The following is a 21,109-nucleotide window of genomic DNA, read 5'->3' on the forward strand; positions in this document are numbered from 1 at the left end:
TATATATATACGATTTACAATCAAGGTGCAGAAATGGCGTATTTCTAATGAACAAGGTAATATAATTCAATGGTAGAAAGAATTCTGAGAATTAGGTACTCCAAAGTCAGTCAGAAGGCCAGGGGTCCATGTGAGCATGCGGTAAATAGTTAAATCCATAAAAAAAAAAACAAAGAACAAACACAAGAAAAAACAACAATGCAAGGATGTGATATATGCAAAGTATTAGCAGATGCTCAGGGAAAGAAAGAAAGGTAGTTTTTACATTTCAAGCAAAGCTCTTCGTCAGAAACAGGAGACAGAGGAAAGTCCTAGAGAAAAGAAGACAGAGGAAAAAAATTGCCAACGATTCACATGTGGTTACATTTTGAAAATGTAACCACATTTTTTCAAAATGTAACCACATGTGGATTTTTCTCTGTCTCCTGTTTCTGACGAAGAGCTTTGTTTGAAGCGTAAAAACTACCTTTCTTTCCTTCCCCGGGCGTCTTATTAATACTTTGCATGTACCACGTCCTCGTGTTGTTTTTTCTTGTCGTGTTTGTTCTTCATTTTTTGGGGGGATTTCAATAATCAACAAAATAAACATATAAGGAAGAATTGCTTTTTTTTTTTTTCTTATTTCTCTCAATGTGTTTCTGAACTAAAAATATTACCCAACCCTCCATAAAGAAAAAGATATGTTGTATTTTATAGAAGAAGATTGAATAACTTACTTTTGATATGGATTTGATTTCATCTCTTTCAGAAAATATGATATCATCAGGTGAGATAACATTAAAATCATCATCATTATCGTTCACACCATTATCATCACCACCACCAGTAATATCAGCAGCAATGTCATCATCATCATCATCATCTCCATTATCATTACTACCAGTCTTATCATCACAGTAGTCATACTTCTTTGAAGAATTCATGTCAGACATCTGATGAAATAAGGATTGTTTTCATAATGAAACTTGAAACATTTTCCAGCTTTGTATTCAATGAATATATAAAAATATTGGTGTCTCAATTATAAAGTTTAAGGTTCTTTAATAAGAGGAGATCTTGGCATTCTGTCAGTTACAATGACAAGGGTTCCAGTTGATCTAATGGAACAGCCTGCTCATGAAATTAATGTGCAAGTGGCTGAGCACTCCACAGACATACGTACCCTTAATATAGTTCTCAAAGAGAATCAGTGGGACATAAAACGTGACAAGGCTGACCCTTTGAAATACAGGTATTACTCATTTTTGCCAGCTGAGTGGATTGGGTGGGTGGAGGTGGAAACATGAAATAAGGATGGCACTCCGTCGGTTACGACGACGAGGGTTCCAGTTGATCCGATCAACGGAACAGCCTGCTCGTGAAATTAACGTCCAAGTGGCCGAGCACTCCACAGACACGTGTACTCTTAACGTAGTTCTCGGGGGAGATTCAGCGTGACACAGAGTGTGACAAGGCTGGCCCTTTTGAATTACAGGTACAACAGAAAGAGGAAAAAAGAGTGAGAGAAAGATGAGGTGAAAGAATACAACAGAGTTCGTCACCACCCCCTGCCGGAGCCTCGTGGAGCTTTAGGTGTTTTCGCTCAATAAACACTCACAACGCCCGGTCTAGGAATCGAAACCGCGATCCTACGACCGCGATTCCGCTGCCCGAACCACTGGGCCATTGCGCCTCCACAAACATGAAATAAAGTGTCATGCTCAAGGACAAAAGGAGCAGCTGGGTATCGAACACACGATCTTCTAATCATAAGCCAAATATTCTAACCATAAGCGATGCTCCTTCATTATAAGAGGAGACAAAGTATGAGGGACTCCCTACGTATAATACCCAATGAAGCATTCAGAAGTGATCCTGCTCAGTACCATGGTCCATTTGGTTGTAAACTATTTATGGGAATAATTCTTAAAGAGTTATGAAGACATCTTTTACACTTACGAAATGTTAAATGAAATGTAAAATGTTCATGAATATGTTATACAATGTATCATAGGCAAAATAAAGGCTACAGACAGTGTGAGGTGGTGGTGGTGGTGGTGGTGGTGGTGGGGGGTTCGTCTGACGATTTGCATACCCAGAGAAAGTGCACATGTGATATACAGCTTCTTCTTCTGCCAGTGTTGTAAATGCTGCGTAACCACTTTCTGGTTTGCTAGATGAGATGCCAATAGAAATGGTCTCTCCTACATTATGATATCCCTAGCAACGCCTTCTCGTTGGTGAACCCCAGTTTCTACAGACCTTGTCACATCTTAGCATGATAAAGTATCTGGAGGTATAACTGGATGGGTTGATTGGACACAACCTTACTTGGCAATCAGCCTAAGATAAGGACAACTCTGACTTTAAACCGGGGCAGATGCAACTTGTTAACCTCGTCAGATCATTTACATAGAAAACAGAAACTCCAACGTAACACCAACGATTCAAGGATCTTGTCACTGTCTAGCTCGCTGGGTCACGTTAGACGGATAGGGTCAGCAAAGTACACGTTGCTCTCCTGCTAAAATAGAATAATTAACAGTACAAGCCAAAGGACACATCCACGTCTACACCCACCCTCTTTGATCATTGAATAAATTCTGTGGCGATGGGAAGGTGAAGGAGAAAAGGCTGATGAAAGGTGACACTGGAAGCCACAGTCTTGATCCTTCAATCAGGTGGTTCAGAGGTACGTGTCGATAGATGTTGACCCAGAAACGACATCATCTGACAGCTCACTGAACGACGAAGCGACCTTCCCAAAGAACAACACTATTTGCTCCAAATGTAGGAGAGGAACTAAAAAAAAGGAGGCCTAATTAAAGTTAGTTTTCATTCCTCCACCTACTCAGTAGACTGACCGTAGTCAACGAGCATCGTCAAATGCGATCAAATAGCAACAACAAACAACCAGTAAATACACGTCTTTTGTTTAGATGTACAGGAATTAAAACTAGAATTTAGAAACATCAGAACCATGCTCGATACATCAGAGAGAGAGCAATCTCTCAAGCGGACGCTCTGCTCTGGTTGCGCATGAACTTTGAGACTGAATGTTGATATCGTTGCTCTTCATGAAGTTCATTTCCAAGAGGAGAGTAACTTTCAATAACTTTGTGCTGCCTACATTGAAAGACACCTTTTTGAGTTGGTTTCATGATCAGGAACACAACTGCTTCGAGGCTGGAAAACCTGCCAATGAGTCACTCCAATCACATCATCTCCAAGCGCCGCTCAATTCAAACCGAGTAGCATACGACAATCTTCAGTATGTGTATCCCCAACTCTTCAAGTAGATACTGTAGGAAAAGTCAAGCTTTAGAACAATAACGAACTGCACAACCTAATACGGAACACCACTACAGGTAACAACGTTATCATTCTTGGCTACTTTAATGCCAGACAAGGTAATGAATCAGAGACCTAGATAAGAGTACTTGGCGAACATCGCGTTGGAAACTATAATCACAAGGAGCGCCTTCTACTGGAGTTCAGTGTAGAGCAGCAGTTCACCATCACCAACATTATCTTCCAGCAGGAAGACAACCTGAATGCATCATCAGTCTTAGAATTGGCATCTCATAGACTACAGCTTGGTGACTCAGAAAGGCCCGCGGGACATCTTACACACTCAGAGCATGCAGAGTGTCATACGTGCACTCGTCTTGTTTGCTACAAACTCAGTCCTTTCTTTTTAGACCTGAACCAAAGAAAAGAGGTGTAGCGGCTCGTCCTTCAGAGGCATTCAAGAAAGATATTTCAGATTGGCAAGTTTCAATCTGAAGTGCAAGCTGGTTTCCCGGCGAATCTTTAGTCAAGGCTTAAGGATCTTACCTACCGTACAAATTCATCTTCGGAAGCACTTTGTAAACATTTAAAAATTACCTTCAGCACGTACATCCCCAACTCTGAAGAATGAATGGAGATCTAGCGTTGCACAACAAACTCCATAAATTCTGTATCTGCTGCTGGGAACAAGGCAAAATACCACAAGGTCTTCGCGAGGCAATTATCATCACCTTGCACATGAACAAGGGAGAAAGTCCGACTGCTTCAACTACTGGTGAATAATTTCAACTCTCAATTGCAAGGAAAATTTCTCGCAAAAATGTTCCTAAACAGGCTCCTTCTAGAGAACTAATGTGTATTCAGAACCAACAGGAGGATCACTGATACATATTTGTTCTTTGGAAGCTCCAAAAGAAATGCAGGGAACAAAACAGGAGACTGTTTAGAGATACTTGTAGATCTTACCAAAGCGTTCCATACTGTGAGTAGGAAGAATCTGTAATCAATCATGGAAAAAGTGGGATGACTCCCCAAATTCCCCAACATGGTCATCTACATGAGGATTGGTATGGTCAAGGCAGACACAGCAACGAATTCACAAAGCCCTTCCTCCTAGGGAACTGTGTGAAGCAGTGCTGCATCTTCAGGCCCACACTCTTCATCACCTTCACCGTGATGCTCGCAGAAGTCACTGAAGATCTCGATGAAGAGGAGAGTTCCTTAATACGACACTGCACCAATAGCAGCCCGTTCAACCTGAGACGATAGCAGATCGTAGGTTACCTGTCCTTACCACCTGAGACTCCTTGAGCGTTTCCAGCAGGGGTCCGCTCTCAACATCCACTGGAGTAACTGTTATCAACACCGGCGTCCTCAAAGAGGTGGGAGTCACCAGTATCGAAGTAACGTTGTTAAAATCACAGTTGCAGTGGGTAGGAAATGTTTCAAGAAAGGAGGATCATCGCCTGCCTAACACTGTGCTGTGTATTGAACTCCCCATATGCCACTGTGACAAAGGCTCACCAAAGAAAAAAAAAAAAACCGTACAAGGACATCTCAAAGAAAATTCTTGGAGCTTGTCCCATTGATCATCAACATTGGTCTACTATAGCCGCTAATTATGACGCTAGGCGACATCCCACCCACAAATTTGTCTCTTCTCTCGACAATGAATGTAGGGCTATCATTGAGAATAAAACAATTAAAGAAGAACTATGGCACAGCAACAATCGAGCCCTGAACAGAACCTTCATTATAGATATTGCACCTGGATCTTCCCATTCCCTGTCAGCCTAGTTAGTCACCAATGAACCTGCAGTCGTCGTAGACAGCTCCCTTCGAGTACTATAGTTCACGAAGTGAAGCAGTACGATAGTCTGTAAGGGCCACAACTCAACATTTACTGTAAACAAAATCTGAAAAATATTTCCCCATGAAATATATTATGCATTAAATTATTAAAATATTTTAAAACATAAGGCCTCGCGGAAGACTGTTGATTTGATGAAAGTTGGGAACCGTTGTCTTACAGAATCGCTTGACCTGCAATAAATAGCAGCAAAAGCTCCTTCGAATCACTCCCCACAAACGAGAAACAATTGGTGCTACTACATGGATCCAAATACATTTCAGAGTGTCAGAATGATCACCAGTATAGTCGTTGATTTCGTCATCATTGTTGTGATTATCTTCATTACCATCACCATCATAGTCGTTGTCGGTTTCACCACCGCCACCACCACCACCACCAACAACAACATCACCGAAGGAGCCTCTACGTGGTCGTTCGACCTATTAGAAAAATTACCCCCAAATATCTGCAATATATCATACCGTCTTTAAAAAGGAACACATTTGACAAAGAAGTCTCTGATATACAAAGATATGGTTGGTTACAGCTGGTTCATGTACTCAAACGGTACATAACTGGGACAAATCAACAACCACAACAACAAACCTAACCAGCAATCACTAAAGTTTCAACACTTGTATCCTAAAACTGAATTAAAAGGAAATCATAAAAATGGCTTGTTTTGTTTATATTAAAATTTATTATTTTTTTTTCCTTCTTAATGTAAATTTGGCAGAAGCTTCACAGGCGGAGTGAGCTTGTGTTTACATCGGAAACTTATTAAATATCGTATAATCTCTGAATACTTAGTGTTAATTAAATATCGTGCACAATATATATAAATAGATATACATTTATATATTAAAAATACATATGTATATATTGAATAATAAATAAAGAGACGGATTTTTTTTTGTTTTGTAAACTTACTATATAGCATAAGTCTGAGTCCACGACTCTATGGCAACTAGATTGCTTCGTATCGTCGTCAGCAACAATTGTCAGGGAGACATTTTGACGCTACTTAATACAGAAGTAAATGTTTCTCTCACAGCCATTGGTCAAAACTAATTCGGTGTTATGGCAACTAGAATGTCACAATTAGTTGACTTCAGAGCATTTGTTACAGTTGTTAGTGTTGTTGTCTCCGGATCAGTATCAATCCAACAATTATGTTATGGAAAAGGCATATTAGCACAGACATCTTTCTTTCTATATACATACGTCTACGTAAGCCGCATCGCAGTAGATTGGCTCATCGTTAGCGCGTCGGAGAGACGCAAAAATGTTAGAAAAGTAAAACGCCTCTTTATGTTTTGAGTTCAAATCTCGTCGTAGTCAAACTTGTTTTTCGTCCTTATGGAGTCGTTAAAATAAAATTAGATGGAATTATAACAGAAGACAAGATGATATGTCCTTATTTTTATCAAGGTAGTAGGTTGTGATTTCTTGGTGTCTTTGTCTAGGAGATCTGCACACAGACTTCCCAGCTGGTGCGTCTCACACGGGTCCTACTATTGAAACTTTAGTGGTAGTTATTTAGGCTATTATTTAGTATCAGATTTGTTCTGATTGAGTTGAACTATGATAAAATGTCCAGCCTAACCGTCCAGTCTTTTTGTATACCAGGGACTACACTGTCAAATGTGTTTTATTCGTCTTAAAATGGTATAGTTTATTTGAGGTATTTTAGGTTGCTATATCTAGCAAGTCGAACCACAGCAGTATCTAGCAGGTCGAACCACTGCTACATCTAGCAGGTCTCTTTCAGTTTGGGTGGTGGTGTGGTGCTGCTGTTGTTGATGCATCATCATCATTTTTATGGATTGAATAGAACTGTTTGAGCCAGTGTTTTATAGTTGTACGCCATTGCTGGCCTTAACCCTTTTAGTTGCCTCACTGCATTCATAAACGCGGTGTACCTGTTCTAAAAACCAGGAATACTTTTAATAGATTAAAGGTTAACGAAAGGCAAATAGCCAAATGAAAGCGGCTAAATAAACGCGGTAGGGAACTTTTAAATCAACGATCTAATGAAGAAGCATGGTATCTATGCGGTCGCTTGACATTCACTGTGAAAAAATTACAGTGTTCAGAGCCTCGTCGACTTAACATATGGGAAGTGTGGCAGGCTGATAATTATCATTGGTTTCCTTTTTGTACTTATTTATAATGAAAATAATAAAAATTACTCTTAAAAAAAGAAAAAAAAATGTTTTTTGTCTTTTGCCCGTTTGGCACACACGTACATGCAACACTGCCCGCCGTTAAAAGGTTAAAGCAAGCAACAGATTAAGTCTACTACCCAAGTAAGCCCCGACAGGATTTGAACTCAGAATGCAAAAGGTTGGAAGAGTATCAAAAGTCATCATGTATGACGTTTCTACACAGTGCCACCAAATGGTATTTATTTTAGCGAGATTAACTTAAGCGATAATTGAATATAGAGCAGTGATAATTTCTTCTTAAAACGATGCAATAATTATATCTTGATTTTTAAGCAAATAAAATTATATTTTAAGGTATGTTTTATTAAAAAATAGATATTCCTGTACTTGTTGATAAACCTATGTGAGAATATCTCCGCAGCAATTAAAATGGCGCTGTCCAGGACGAACTGTTTAAGGACGACGGGGTTAATTCGTTCTGTAGAATTATTAAGTCGTATCAGTTCTCCCCAGAATTTATTGGAGGCTAACAGTAAGTGCGATATTTCTATCTATTCATAAGAATCCATATTTTTAACACTCCTCTATTTTATTTTGTATTTTGTCCCTCATATCACTTACTCTGTTGGTAAGGTCAATGCTCCGTGTGTAGATTATAAACAACGAAGTTTATATAATTAATAATTTCTTAGCCCATAAATTGATCTTATATAATTAATAATTTCTTAGCCCATAAATTAATCTTGCATCAAAGTGAAGGCATTAAATTGATATACTCTGCGTTTCCCCCAAACAAGTTTATAACTTATCTATATGTCGTTTTCATTTTTCGCTATGAAATGTGGGTTGTGGTTTTATAAGAATAGGAAGAATGACAACAAAATTGTTGTGAGCATGAGCGTCGTATACAATGCATTGGTTATATAGGCATAACTACAGGGTTTTACCTTATGACCTCCCAAAGTCTGGGGGGTAAAACCCTGTAGTTATGCCGGTTACCCTGTAGTTATGCCGGTTATATAATTGAAGAAATACAGGTAATACACAATGAAAACCTGGTTGGAGTAGTAGACAACGACTCGAAATTTAGAAAGCGCTTGGCAGAGAAAATATAAGCAACATGTTGACTTGAATTATAAAGAGTTAATTTCATATTTTATATTCGTAAAGTCATAGTAATCCAAAAAGTATTTGTATAGATATTTCATAATTGTAAGTGATACACACTGCGAACAGCTAGTAAAATTTTTTTGCGTTGTTGAAGAGTACTTGGGACATTTTCATAGAATGTGCAATAAACTCAACATTTGTGAGGGCGGTTGAAAGAAGATTGGACCATCTTTCTTCGATGGGTATGATTTTAGGCATTGGTTCTCAAGTTGAGAAATACCAGCTTCATTCACACCCGAAAAAAAAAAATCAGTGAATTAAAGAGAAGAGGTGTTTGTTTTCCATGCTGGCTTGGGTCGGATGGTTTGACAGTAGCTGGCCAGCTGAAGAGCTGTCCAGGCTCCATTTCTGTTTCGGTACGATTTCTGTGGCTGGATGTCTTTCCTAATGCCAACCACATAAGAATGCACTGGGTGCTGCTTTTATGCAGCACCAGCATGGGTGCATTTATGTGGCACAAGCACCCATGAGCCTGTAAGATTAGAATTGCCTAACTGAAGAGGGATGCAAGGGATGTACCTGTATACAAGAACAGCCAGGATTTTGCTTAGCTTGTTGAGTCTTCTCCAGCACAATCAACCGCCAGAAGTCTCAGTCCCTTGTTATCACCTCTGCGAGACCCATTCATCTAATTCTTTTTTCTTTGCCATGGTATTGAAGTTTACCTCTTTAGCATTCAGATTACTCTGTCAAATGTAATGCTTATTTATTCACATTGCTTTGAATTAATTGTGAATTACCTCATAGTTTTGAGATTTCAGTGATATGATTGTTTATTTTTAGAGTGACAGTGTAGGGTAGGTATAAGAGGCTGGACCTGACCAGTTTGAACAAAAGAACAATATTTGGGCCGGATACGGCCAGTTTGAATGCTGCAGGATTAAAAAGTTTAAAACCATCTTAATCTTGGTGATGACCTTGTCTGACAAGTGATCTCATCTGTTTAGAATTAATCCTGCATTATTTCATAGCTTTGAGATTTTGATGATGCCATTATTCATTTTAGAAGGACATTGTAGAGTAGGTGTGAAAGGCCTGACTTGGTTGATTTGGACATAAAACAGGTAGGATATTTTGGGCTGGATATAGCTGGTTTAAATGCTAGAGAATTAAAACCTGTTTCTTTTGCTTTCCTTCTTTCAGAACTGGTTCAGATACCATGTCTGTCTTTGACAATAGTCAAAAAGAAGCCGATTTCAGAGCGGAGATATAAAACACCATTAAAGTTTCTACCCAAACATCCTTTCATGGAGCCACATATAGAACATAACCCTGAAGAAATTACAAAACTTTTAAAAGAATATAAAGAGAATGAGGTGAGTGAGATGCTTTATTTTGTGGTTTAGCACCCAAGTCATCTGTAGTCGAGCAGTCTTATGAGTAACAGCATTTCAGCTGTAACTTGCAGATTTTTTTTTAACCCTTTAAGCATTCAGATAATTTTATCAAATATTATGCCTATTTATTCTGGATGCTTTCAATTAATCATGGATTATCTTGTAGCTTTGAGATTTTCATAATGTGATTGCTTTTTTTAAAAGGACATTGTAGGATAGGTGTGAGAGGCTGTATCTGGCTGGTTTGAACATAAAACATATAGTATATTTTGGCTGGATATAGCTGGTTTGAATACTGAAGAATTAAAGCATAAGGTGTGACTTGTGGGAAATTTAATTGATATTTCTTGCAGGTCGTCATTCTCATCATCATCATTTTAATGTCTACCTTTCCTTGCTCATGGTTTAGACAGTTAGTTGAGGCAGATTTTTTTTGTAGGTGGATGCCTTTCCTGTTGCCAACCTTCACAAGTTTCCAAGTAACTTTAATAATTTTCCATGGCTAGACATGTTTTCATGAAGGATTGGAAATAAAAGACATTGCTTATATGTTGGCGACGCTTGTTCACAACTATCACGATGTCAAGACAAGGAGACACTATCACACACACGCACACACACATGATGGGCTTCTTTTCAGTTTCCATCTACCAAATCCACTTTCAAGGCTTTGGTTAGCTTGGGGGCTGCAATAGAAGACACTTGCTTAAGAAGCAAGCTTCATAACCACACAGCTATGCCAGCACTTAAGCTGAATAGATCCCCTGACCCAATTCCTCATTGAGAGTCGTGGGTGACAAATAGAGCACCAGGCAATATTTTGCAGCATTCAGTAACATTTATTTAATAAGTACCACCTTTCCTGTGCTGTTACAAGAAATACCAGTCATCTATTGAGGTTGAGACAGTCAACTAAATACCTTCCTACGAATTCTAAGATCTTGTTTATTAGAAATCAATATTGTGGTTTTTATATTCCGGGTTGTGGCAATTTTCTAATTACTAATCTGAATAAAATGTCAAAAGTTGTGTAGACGCAGGAGTGGCTGTGTGATAAGTAACTTGCTTACCAACCACATGGTTCCAGGTTCATTCCCACTGCGTGGCACCTTGCGCAAGTGTCTTCTACTATAGCCTTGGGCCAACCAAAGCCTTGTGAGTGGATTTGGTAGATGGAAACTGAAAGAAGCCTGTCGTATATATGTATATATATATATGTGTGTTTGTGTGTCTGTGTTTGTCCCCCCCAACATCGCTTGACAACCAATGGTGGTGTGTTTACGTCCCCGTAACTTAGCGGTTTGGCAAAAAGAGACCGATAGAATAAGTACTAGGCTTCCAAAGAATAAGTCCTGGGGTCGATTTGCTTGACTAAAAGCGGTGCTCCAGCATGGCTGCAGTCAAATGACTGAAACAAGTGAAAGAGTATTCATTAAGGTGGATTCTTTGTAATAAACAACGAGATATCTGTTCATCATTATCATTGCTCGCATGGGTCATACAAAATTTGTTGAGGTAGATTTTCTGTGACCAGATGCCTTTCCTGTTGCCAAGTAAGGCAATTATTTCCCTATAACCAGACTTGTTTCTCATGGAAAGCTGTAAATGGAGGACACAGCTTGCATGACTGTGTGTGTGACACTAACTTAAAGCTATCACATGGTGTCAAGACAAAGGGACACTAACTCATGCACACTCACACACATATATGAGGAGGTACTGAGTAGTTCCTGGCTTTGGGTAAAAGAAAATACAGGAGGATCAGTTAATTATGGTTTTATTCAACATATTCCCCTCTCAAATTCATACACTTATTGCAATGGTCCTTCAGTTTTCCTAAGTCCTGTAAAAGAACTTGGAAGGTTGGGCCTCCAACCAGACCTTTCATGATGCCCTTAAGGCCAGGAACTTTTCAGCACCCACTGATATATGACAGACTTTTCTCAGCTTCCATCTACCAAATCCACTCACAAGGCTTTGGTTAGACTGGACTATAACAGAAAATGCTTGCCCAGGGATTTAATAAAATAACTTTGTTCTTAATAAGTCAGTGATTGGAACATAACTTAAAAAGTTCACAACTAATTACAACAGAATATTATAACCTAGATATGAACAGTGTAAAACAGTAAGTAGAATCAGTGATGATTTCAGGTAGATATCAACCTAATATCAATCAAAAGGTTAAATCTTTCAATAGCCTGAACAGTTATTATCTGCTTGTGTTCAGTCTCTCACACAGTAAATAGAATTTTATTGATATCTTGTAATTGTTTAGTTTTGTTTTAATAACTACACAACACAAATAATTAAAAGTGTTCTTGATTTTTTTGTTTTTTAGCCTGTATCCACAATGCCAAATCCTTACGCAAAGCCATACAAGAGATGTATTTTGTGTCAACATGATGTAAAACTAGACTACAAGGTAAGATATTGTTGAATAAACTACACGTAACACATGTATTTTACAGCCGGTATTGTAATATTCTGTATTTTACAGTATATGACAATACAGGCTGTAGATTATATGATGCATATAAAAAAATATACTGTAAGACATGTAAATTTTATGAATATTTTATGTATGACCGATGTGTAGTTGTTAAAGCTTTATAAAGATGGTATTATTGTATGATAGATGCGGGCACGGCAGTGTGGTAAGAAGTTTGCTTCAATCCCACTATGTGGGATTTTTGGCAAATGTCTTCTACTATATCCTTGAGCTAACCAAAGCCTTGTGACTGGTTTTAGTAGACAGAGAATGAAACAAGCCTGTTGTATATGTATATATATCCTCATCATCATTTAGTGTCAGCTTTCATTGCTGGCATAGGTTGGGCAGTTTCATTGAAACTGGTAAGCTAGCGAGCTGTACCAAGTTCCAGTCTGATTTGGCAGGGTTTCTAATATTATTTATTGAATGAAAATTTTTAGGTGTAGGAGTGGCTGTGTGAAATAAGTAGCTTACTTACGAACCACATGGTTCCGGGTTCAGTCCCACTGCGTGGCACCTTGGGCAAGTGTCTTCTACTATAGCCTTGGGCCGACCAAAGCCTCGTGAGTGGATTTGGTAGACGGAAACTGAAAGAAGCCCGTCGTATATATATGTGTATGTGTGAGTATATGTTTGTGTCTGTGTTTGTCCCCCAACATCACTTGACAACAGATACTGGTGTGTTTACGTCCCCGTAACTTAGCGGTTCGGCAAAAAGAGACCGATAGAATAAGTACTAGGCTTACGAAGAATATTTTCTCTATGTATTACAGATGTATTATATTGCCTCTCTGTGTATTATATATGTATTATAGTCTCTTTCTCTCTCTGTATTATGTTTATATTGTATTTGTGTGTATTACATAAGTATTGCCTATCTTTGTGTATTACACATTATATTGTCTCTCTTATGTATTATATTGTGATATGTTAAAGACAGTTATAGAGTATAGCTCACCAATTTCTGGTTATATTTTCAGAATGTGCAGTTATTAAGTCAGTTTGTTTCACCATTCACTGGCCAGCTGCTCAACCGATCAATAACTGGTCTTTGTATACCGATGCAAAAGAAAGTTTCCAGGCTTGTTAAAACTTCCAGAAAGCTTGGTAAGTCACAATACATTTATCACCTTTTTAACATCTCTTTGTATATCTGAAGGCAGTAAGCTGGCAGAATTGTCAGCACACTAGGGAAAATGCTTAGTGGCATTTCATCTATACTCTCTTCTACTCTTTTACTTGTTTCAGTCATTTGACTGCGGCCATGCTGGAGCACCGCCTTGGGAGGTCAGATCTGGCTAGTTTGAACATAAAACAAGTGGAATATTTGGGCTGGATATTACTGGTTTAAATGCTAAAGAATAAAAGTGATTTTTTTTAGTCATTTTTCAATCCTACAACTTACTGTTTGTTATTGTTGGTTTTACAGCATTTTTTCTAAGCTAGCATGGGGTTGATGAATACATATTGGGCCATTGTTTTACAACTGAGTACTTTTCTTGTCACTAATACTTACCTGTTTTTCAAGTAATGCATTTATTTTGCTCCACTTGTTTTCAAAAGCATACAGCTAGATGACATCATTTTCTGCTCAATGATTTGATGGATGGGTGTGGAATGTAAACACTTACAGATACATGTATATTCATACATACACATGGATTTCCATCTGTTTCCACTCACATGACACTAGTAAGGCTACAGTAGGAGACACCTGTTCAAGATGCACTGGAGAATATGTAGAATATCCTATTTATGCATTAAAAAAAAAAAATTTATATACAGTAGCACATTTCTATGCACTTCATCTCAGTCAGATCAAATTACTTCTGCCCAAATCTTTGTCATCAGTTCCCCTCATGCAAACGAACACAGTTGTCTTCTCTTGTATGCAACAATCATTTTTATCAGCATACTTGCAATTGAGCCTTTTTTGTACGTTGTCCATTCAATGGATTATGCTCAGATTAGTAGCTTCTAGGGTTCTGTGGTATATATCATCTTCATCACCATTTGATGTCAGTTTTCCATGTTGCTATGGATATCAGTTCTTTGCTATCATTTTTCTTTATTCTGATTCAAATGTTTAAGTTTTGTATTCATTAACAAGGAAGAGCAAATGTTATTGGTGAATAAAAGTGATTTTATGTTTACCTTGGTTTTAACTAAAACCAGTTTTGGACAGTTCCACACCTCCCCTTTTAACTGCAATATTTATTTCTTTTGTAGGTTTAATGCCCTTTATGTTTAAAGACCGGCGCTATGTGGAAGATCCTAAACTCTTTGATCCACTTCGACCGAAGAAGTACGACTCTTAGTAAGAATTTCTTAATGTAATAAATAGAATAAAGTTATTGGCTTTTCTTTGCAAAAATATTTGAACTTGTAATCTTATTTATGTTGTAAAATATTGACAAGTAAAAAAAAAAAAAAATTCCTTTTGTTTTGCTCTACTTCACCTCTGAAATAGATGTCAATTCTACTGCCTAAAACTCTTACAAAATTAGTAATCAGGATTTAAGCCTTAAGTTTCTAGACTGCACAAAGACCAGACAATGCTATTCATATGAAATATTCACTTAAACATTTTTCTTTTTAGAAACCCATGCTAAGTTGAAAATATATATTCTTTGCTTTAGCAAAATATACAACTATATTGAATTTTGTGGGTTGAATCTGGAGAGCATAACTGTCAGGAGACCAACTTGAGCAGATATTGTCAAGGCTTATTAGTTTGGCTCCTAATTTACAGTTGAGATGCTTATTTTTTAAAAATCTAGTAATTTGTGTTATATAGCTTTCTGTTATGAAACTGTCTAGATTAGTTTAGGCTATTACAAAAGATAAAGGAATAGGGGGAAAAAAAATTGCTTTGAAAGTAGATAAGTTCCAATTTAACAAGCAAATCTCTGAAAATGTCTTGTGACAGTTAGCTGAAATAAAAATTAATTATACAAATTAAAGTACTGATTATTCCATTATAGAATATTTTATTTTACCAAAATATATTTAGGCAACCTGCAGTTAAGATACAGTGTGTGTAAATAGATATACACATTGTTTTTAAAGTGTGAGAAAAGATTTAAAGCAAAAATAACGAGGCATAAAAGTGTGATGAAACCAATCAAATTTATTATTCCATGTTGCCCTTTCAATGTCTGAAAACTTGCTAAAGAATAATACAATTGCAAAAGCAAGTATTTTTTTTTTTAAGGTCAGTTGATAATTTGAAGAAAAAAAATAGAGAGAAAATATATTAAATAAGTGCTTGCAAAGAAATTTTTAAAATAAAATAACAAGCACTTCGCAGAAGCTTCTATCTGTGATTAAAAGATACGACTTAAATAAACTCAAATTTAAATTCTAAAACAAGGGTGACAAACCTATATTTCTCTGCAATTTGTTGTGACTACTTGGAATATAATTAAGATTTAAATTTTTTGAAATGCAGTTATACTTAAAAAATAAAAAAAAAAAATGAAATTGTATAAAAAAAATAACAAACCATTGCCCCCTTTCTGTTCTAACTTGATGATACATTTACACAAGGTTAACAACCTATTTGGAATAGGATGAGGAGCTGGCTTTTTAAATAATGATTTAACTAAGCTGCAGAAGGGAGAATGCAAGCATAATTAACACTTAAATTAAAAAATTTTTTTTTAGGGAAGAAAACTAATCAACTTTCCATTAGCTGTTCCAATATTAACTTTGTGGTCAGGTTATATATATAATAAAATTCTACATGTAACAACAATCTTAATAAATATGAAATATAAAATATTTAGTAGTGACTTTTCAGGGGTTTTTTTTTTGTTCCTTTAAAGTTGTTATAATTAACTTTGTATATAATAATTAGTCCTTAGATCACCATAAGCAGAGTTAATTTGATTTATTCAGTTGGGGCGAGAAAAAATAAAAATAAAAAGAGCAATAGAGATCATTCAAACACAACATTCACACAAAATGGTGATTAAGGACACAAACAGAATTTTTAACTAAACGTTCTGAATCAAACCCGTCTCAAATGAAACCATCTGGGATGAATTCTTTACACAAATTCCTTCAGTTTCACTGCCATCTCTGTAGAGCCAAATGAAACCTGGCTGGATGAATTCTTTCAGTTTTTCTGTCTTTCCCTCTCCCCCCATAATCTCAGCTAAGTGTACAAACTTCTGCATTCTTAATTTGTTTCCAAGTTTTGGGACAAAAAGAAACCCCACACCCCACAAAAACCACCAACCCAAATTCACATTCTGGCTTAACTTACACCATTATGGTTATATATTATTAATTAGCATGTAATTAAATGTTAGTTATTAAAAATAAAAAAAAAAAACAGTACAAGTGTGTAGGCCAAATTTTTGAAAATTGTATAAATACAAATCAATAATTAACAGTAAAACAAGAACTGACTCTTATTTCATGATCTCGGTAGTTGTGAACCAGCTATACTAAACAATGTTTAGTCATAAAACTAGTTAACCCCTGCATTAATTAAAAAAAAAAAAAAGAATCTAATGAAATTTCTGCACTTTGTTAAAAATAACAGTAATCTTTTAGATTATGCTATCAATTAGAATTAATATTTTAACTTATGAAAATAACTAATTAATAAACCAGATTAAGAATGCATGCTTTGAAAAATTTGATAATTTCATTGACTAAATCAGTTTACTGATTGAAAACATATAGCCATGAAATGTCCAAATAACTAATTAATCCATAGGAGTATGCATTTTCTTGCAGCTCTCTCTTATATAAAATTTAATCAAACAGATTTCTTTTTAAAGAAACTGATTTTTAGATATTTCTAACAGGAATAAATAAGCAATGATTATGTTTGTAGTTTGAAATTTATGAAATCTATTTTACTATTTTTGTACAAAATATACAATGCTTGAAAATAAGCCAAGTGTTTCTTGGAAATCTTATGAAATAGCACTAAAATCTGATTGAAATCCAAGGTAATTTTTTTTCTTTTTTTTTAAATTTTAGTTTTTCCAAGTTGTATAACAACTTATTGGAAAAGATGTACAGCTGACAGAAAAATATGTGTATAGTGCTCCATAATGAAACAGCCTTGTTGTGTTTGTGCTGAATAAAATGAATCAAGTGTTGAAAATGGTATAAAGTATGATCATAGCAGTGCAGAAATATCTGTATCCACACCAACAATAATCTGTGTTATTTAAATAACAGAAAATATTCAGAAGATGAGAGGACTTACTCAACACAAACCTTCTCTTTGGGACAATATGTGAGCTGTGTGTGTGTATGTATGTGTTTTATAATAAACATTAAAATGTTGATAAGCCAGCCTTAGCAAACCAATGAAAGAGATATCCTTGAAATTAGTTATTAGTAGATATCAAAACTAGGTAGAAGGAGTACAGAAGGTAAGCCAGTTTACCTAGCTGCACAATAGACAAAACAGCAAGTTAAAAAAATAACTCGGCCATGTGATCGGTTATATTCTTTATCAAAAGAAATATTAGAGGGGAGAGAAGGTGGAGGAAATCCCGACAAGATTAAAGAGAAGGGTACTTTTTTTGTTTTTTTTTTGTCCTTTTTATTGTTTTATGAAAGTTAATATAGGAATAAATTCTAAAATATTTTGATAGAAATTTTTAAGTTGAAGAGAAATTAGAAATGAAATGGTAGCCTGGACAAAATTATGTTGATTGAAATAAGTTTATTTCAATTTTTAAACACTTTCATTATATAAACATGCATCCTCTGCCTCAAGTAGCGAGACAGCAGAATGGAAAAGGGAAGGAAAAGCAATGAGGATTTAAAAAAAAAAAAAATATAAATAAAATAAAATATTCCCCCTAAATACACTCTTTCAGGTCTTGGAAGCAGTGATAGTCATGTGTGTACTTCATTGTAGCAGATCCAAGCACTTGTGCTCACATATTTACATAATTATTGCAGTGAATTATACATGTTTATTATAGATGGTTTGATATATTAGAGCTATGGAAAAGACTGGTTAGGATAGGTAGGGATATGGAGAGAAAAGGGGAAGCAGAAGAGAAAAAAAAATTCAAGAAAGATTCTGAAATGATCAAGACCTAGACAAAGTTTATTTAATACATTTTCTAAATTTTTTTTGCCCCCAATATGTTTTTTTTTAACTGGAAAGAAGAGTGAGAATAGCAGATAATGCCAACTCATTTATGCTCCTGTGTGTGAGTGTGCATTTACACTCAGCTGCTTATGTAAATACACATATTTGTGCAGTGATATTCTTATCAGGAACATATAATTAAGAATGTCTGCAAGAGTGTAAAAGCACACATGATCACTAGAAATTAATCTCTTTTTAAATTTTTTTTTTATTTCTTTTACCTTAAATTTGGATTTCAAGTTAGCACAAGTGGGAGTTTTGGAGAGGAGAAACAGTCACAGAAATTCAATTATTCAAAAAGACATCAAAATCTGAGTCAGGTCTGACAGAACTACACCTCAAACCAGTCGTAGCCGATTAGAAGCGTGGATTTTGTTTATTCCTGTTAACATGGCTTGGGCCATATCAATGGCAAAACAATACAAATATCACAGGCCAACTTTACAAAAGCTCACAGCAAGTCTAAAAGATTCTGGTGTCAGTTCAAGTAATCTATGTACAATCCGTTGTCCATCTTTATATTGCCTTTGCTGCTTAAAAAGGCCTTATTTTTTTTTTTTTTCAAATGTTTCCTCATGAATCGCTACAAAGTTTTCTAGCAAAGCAAGAACGTCTTCCAGGAAATAAATAAAGACCACAAAACTGTATTCTGAATAGTTATGCCAAGAATTTTTTTTTTTTTATATGTTAGTGTGGTGGAGGCTCTCTATCAGAAGCTTTTGTAGCTTCTAAATGCTTGAGCATATACCTCTTAGCTGAACTTGTACTGACAAGAGGTTCTCTCAAACCAGTTGATCTGGACTGAGCCTGAGATGTGGCGCTCCCCCCAACCATATTACCCACCCCTTGTCCCCCTGTATTTAACCCTCGCCCAATGTTGCTCCCCTGACCAGAAAGCAATACTAAATTGGCTTGTGTAAGTGAAGAACTCTGAGAAGTTGCAGAGATCGGACTTGTCCCTGATGCACTACGGGAAGCAGAATTAGAAGAAGCTGACATCTGTTTGATCACTGTGATATTTTGAGTACCACCACCTGCAATATTGCTGCTTCCACAACTGGCCCCACTACTAGTAGCCCCACTGCTGCTGCAGCTACCAGCACTTCCATTTCCTCCACTACTACAATTCGAGTTGCCACTGCTACCACTACCTTTCGGTTGATTGTGCAGGGAACTCTCTAGTGGTCTTTGACGGGTAGCTTTACTTTTCACTGTGGATTTCTGCAGACTAGTATCGTTGCTGCTACTACTGCTGCTGCTGCTCTCACCACTAACAGTACCGCCACTGGAATTGTCATTGCCACTCCTGCCGCCACTGCTACTGCCACTTCCACCCCCAATATTAGGTGCCTTTTCTTGAGGGTTCACCCCACTGCCAATCTCCAATTGTATCATTTTTTCTAAGAATAATGGTTGTAGCTCGTCATCTAATGTTGATAGGAGAACTTCTTGAACGAACAAACTATGGTCCATTTCTAAAATGCTCTGATCTCCTTCTGACAATGCAAACTCCATACATCTGCAGATAAATTGGAGAAAAAAAAAAGAGAGAAAAAAGAAAACAGAAAAAAAATGTAATTACTAAATATTCACTTTGTCAAGTACAATAAAACAAATATTGCTAAAAAATCAAAATGCAACAAATCACTGGATTTGAAATAAATTTTAAGTCACATACATCAAAGTGATTATTGAGTTAAGGTAAGTAATGAGTTAAATTATAAATCTACCAAAGATATAGGAACTCATAATATTGTGAATGGAGTTATGACGGCCTTATAAGCCACATAGTTGATTCCTACTACCTCCCATCTATCTAGTGCTTTTATGTTGCAATACTGGACCTCGTGAAGGTTGGAGAGAGAAACAGAGACAGGAATTCAATGATTTTCATCAGTATAGCAATTTAGGGTTTGGAGTTATGTTTTATTCATAGTAAAATGCCTTCAAAGGGTTAAACAGATATTCATAATGAACAATTCTGATATAAAACATCATCTATAAATACTATGATGCTTCTCATCTCTTGTGGCATGTTTGTTGAATTAAAAAACAAATTGATGGCTTAATCAGAGAATTAGGGCAGCACCTAATATTTGCATGGCCTTTGAGACTGGCAGTGGAAGGCAAAGAAGGAACTATAATAGTTCCTGTATTGCAGCGAGGGGCAAAGCATCAAGATATTGAGTTATATTCTACCTGAAGAGCTGATCAAAATGAAGATCATTTAATGTACCCAAGGGCCAGATGGTGGTGTTAAACTAAAGTAATGAATTAGTTCTACCTGAGTGTTGGGGCTCACCGAGGCAAAGTGTCTGATGCCAATGGCACGTGAAGAGCTCCTTTTGAGTGTTGGACTTTATGGGAGGCAATGACAGACCTTTGGCATTATGTTGTGCTTGAGAAGACCCATCAAACCAAGTAAAATTGTAGTTGTAACAGAAACTGGTGTCATGCAAATGGCACGTAAACGCACCTCTTACGCTCTCAGAGTGGTTGGTGTCTGGAAGGGCATCCAACCATAGAAACCATGCCAAATCGGACTCTAGTGCAGCCCTCCAACTGGTCAAACAGCCCAACTCATGCCAGCATGGACAATGGACACTAAATGATGATGATGTGATAAGAATAGGTACAGTTTGATGGGCTTTCATAGTTTCCATCTATCCAATTTCACTCATAGGT

At 36.6% G+C, this 21,109-nt stretch overlaps 3 protein-coding genes across 5 annotated transcripts in view; 1 reads left to right on the forward strand and 2 right to left on the reverse strand.

Moving 5' to 3' along the window:
• LOC106878737 (ELMO domain-containing protein 3) overlaps nucleotides 1–7,062 on the reverse strand; it is a 19,132-nt gene extending 12,070 nt beyond the window's left edge. The window contains exons 1-2 of one of the 2 annotated variants that reach the window (XM_052974249.1): nucleotides 6,053–7,062; nucleotides 717–932 (exon numbers count right to left, since the gene is read on the reverse strand). In XM_052974249.1, coding sequence (XP_052830209.1) covers nucleotides 717–932 — 216 coding nt within the window. In that variant the 5' untranslated portion in view covers nucleotides 6,053–7,062. The remainder of the gene's footprint in view (nucleotides 1–716; nucleotides 933–6,052) is intronic. The other variant, XM_014928049.2, reaches the window with a different exon arrangement.
• Nucleotides 7,063–7,682: 620 nt separating this feature from the next.
• On the forward strand, nucleotides 7,683–17,606 carry LOC106878739 (28S ribosomal protein S18b, mitochondrial). Of its 2 annotated transcripts, none has more exons than XM_014928052.2 (6): nucleotides 7,683–7,822; nucleotides 9,604–9,776; nucleotides 12,139–12,222; nucleotides 13,272–13,398; nucleotides 14,521–14,608; nucleotides 17,290–17,606. In XM_014928052.2, exons 1-6 carry the CDS (start codon nucleotides 7,720–7,722, stop codon nucleotides 17,333–17,335), a joined length of 621 nt encoding a protein of 206 aa, XP_014783538.2. In that variant the 5' UTR covers nucleotides 7,683–7,719; the 3' UTR covers nucleotides 17,336–17,606. The 2 variants fall into 2 exon arrangements, with proteins under 2 accessions (XP_014783538.2, XP_052830210.1); XM_052974250.1 differs by having other exon boundaries at nucleotides 14,521–14,596.
• A 1,134-nt stretch (nucleotides 17,607–18,740) lies between these two features.
• The window catches only part of LOC106878736 (E3 ubiquitin-protein ligase KCMF1), a 57,527-nt gene continuing 55,158 nt past the window's right edge, over nucleotides 18,741–21,109 (reverse strand). Inside the window, exon 10 of the mRNA XM_052974540.1 lies at nucleotides 18,741–19,943. Coding sequence (XP_052830500.1) covers nucleotides 19,112–19,943 — 832 coding nt within the window. The 3' untranslated portion in view covers nucleotides 18,741–19,111. The remainder of the gene's footprint in view (nucleotides 19,944–21,109) is intronic.

The sequence above is a fragment of the Octopus bimaculoides genome, chromosome 18, assembly GCF_001194135.2.
Source record: "Octopus bimaculoides isolate UCB-OBI-ISO-001 chromosome 18, ASM119413v2, whole genome shotgun sequence".
Lineage (NCBI taxonomy): Eukaryota > Metazoa > Mollusca > Cephalopoda > Octopoda > Octopodidae > Octopus > Octopus bimaculoides.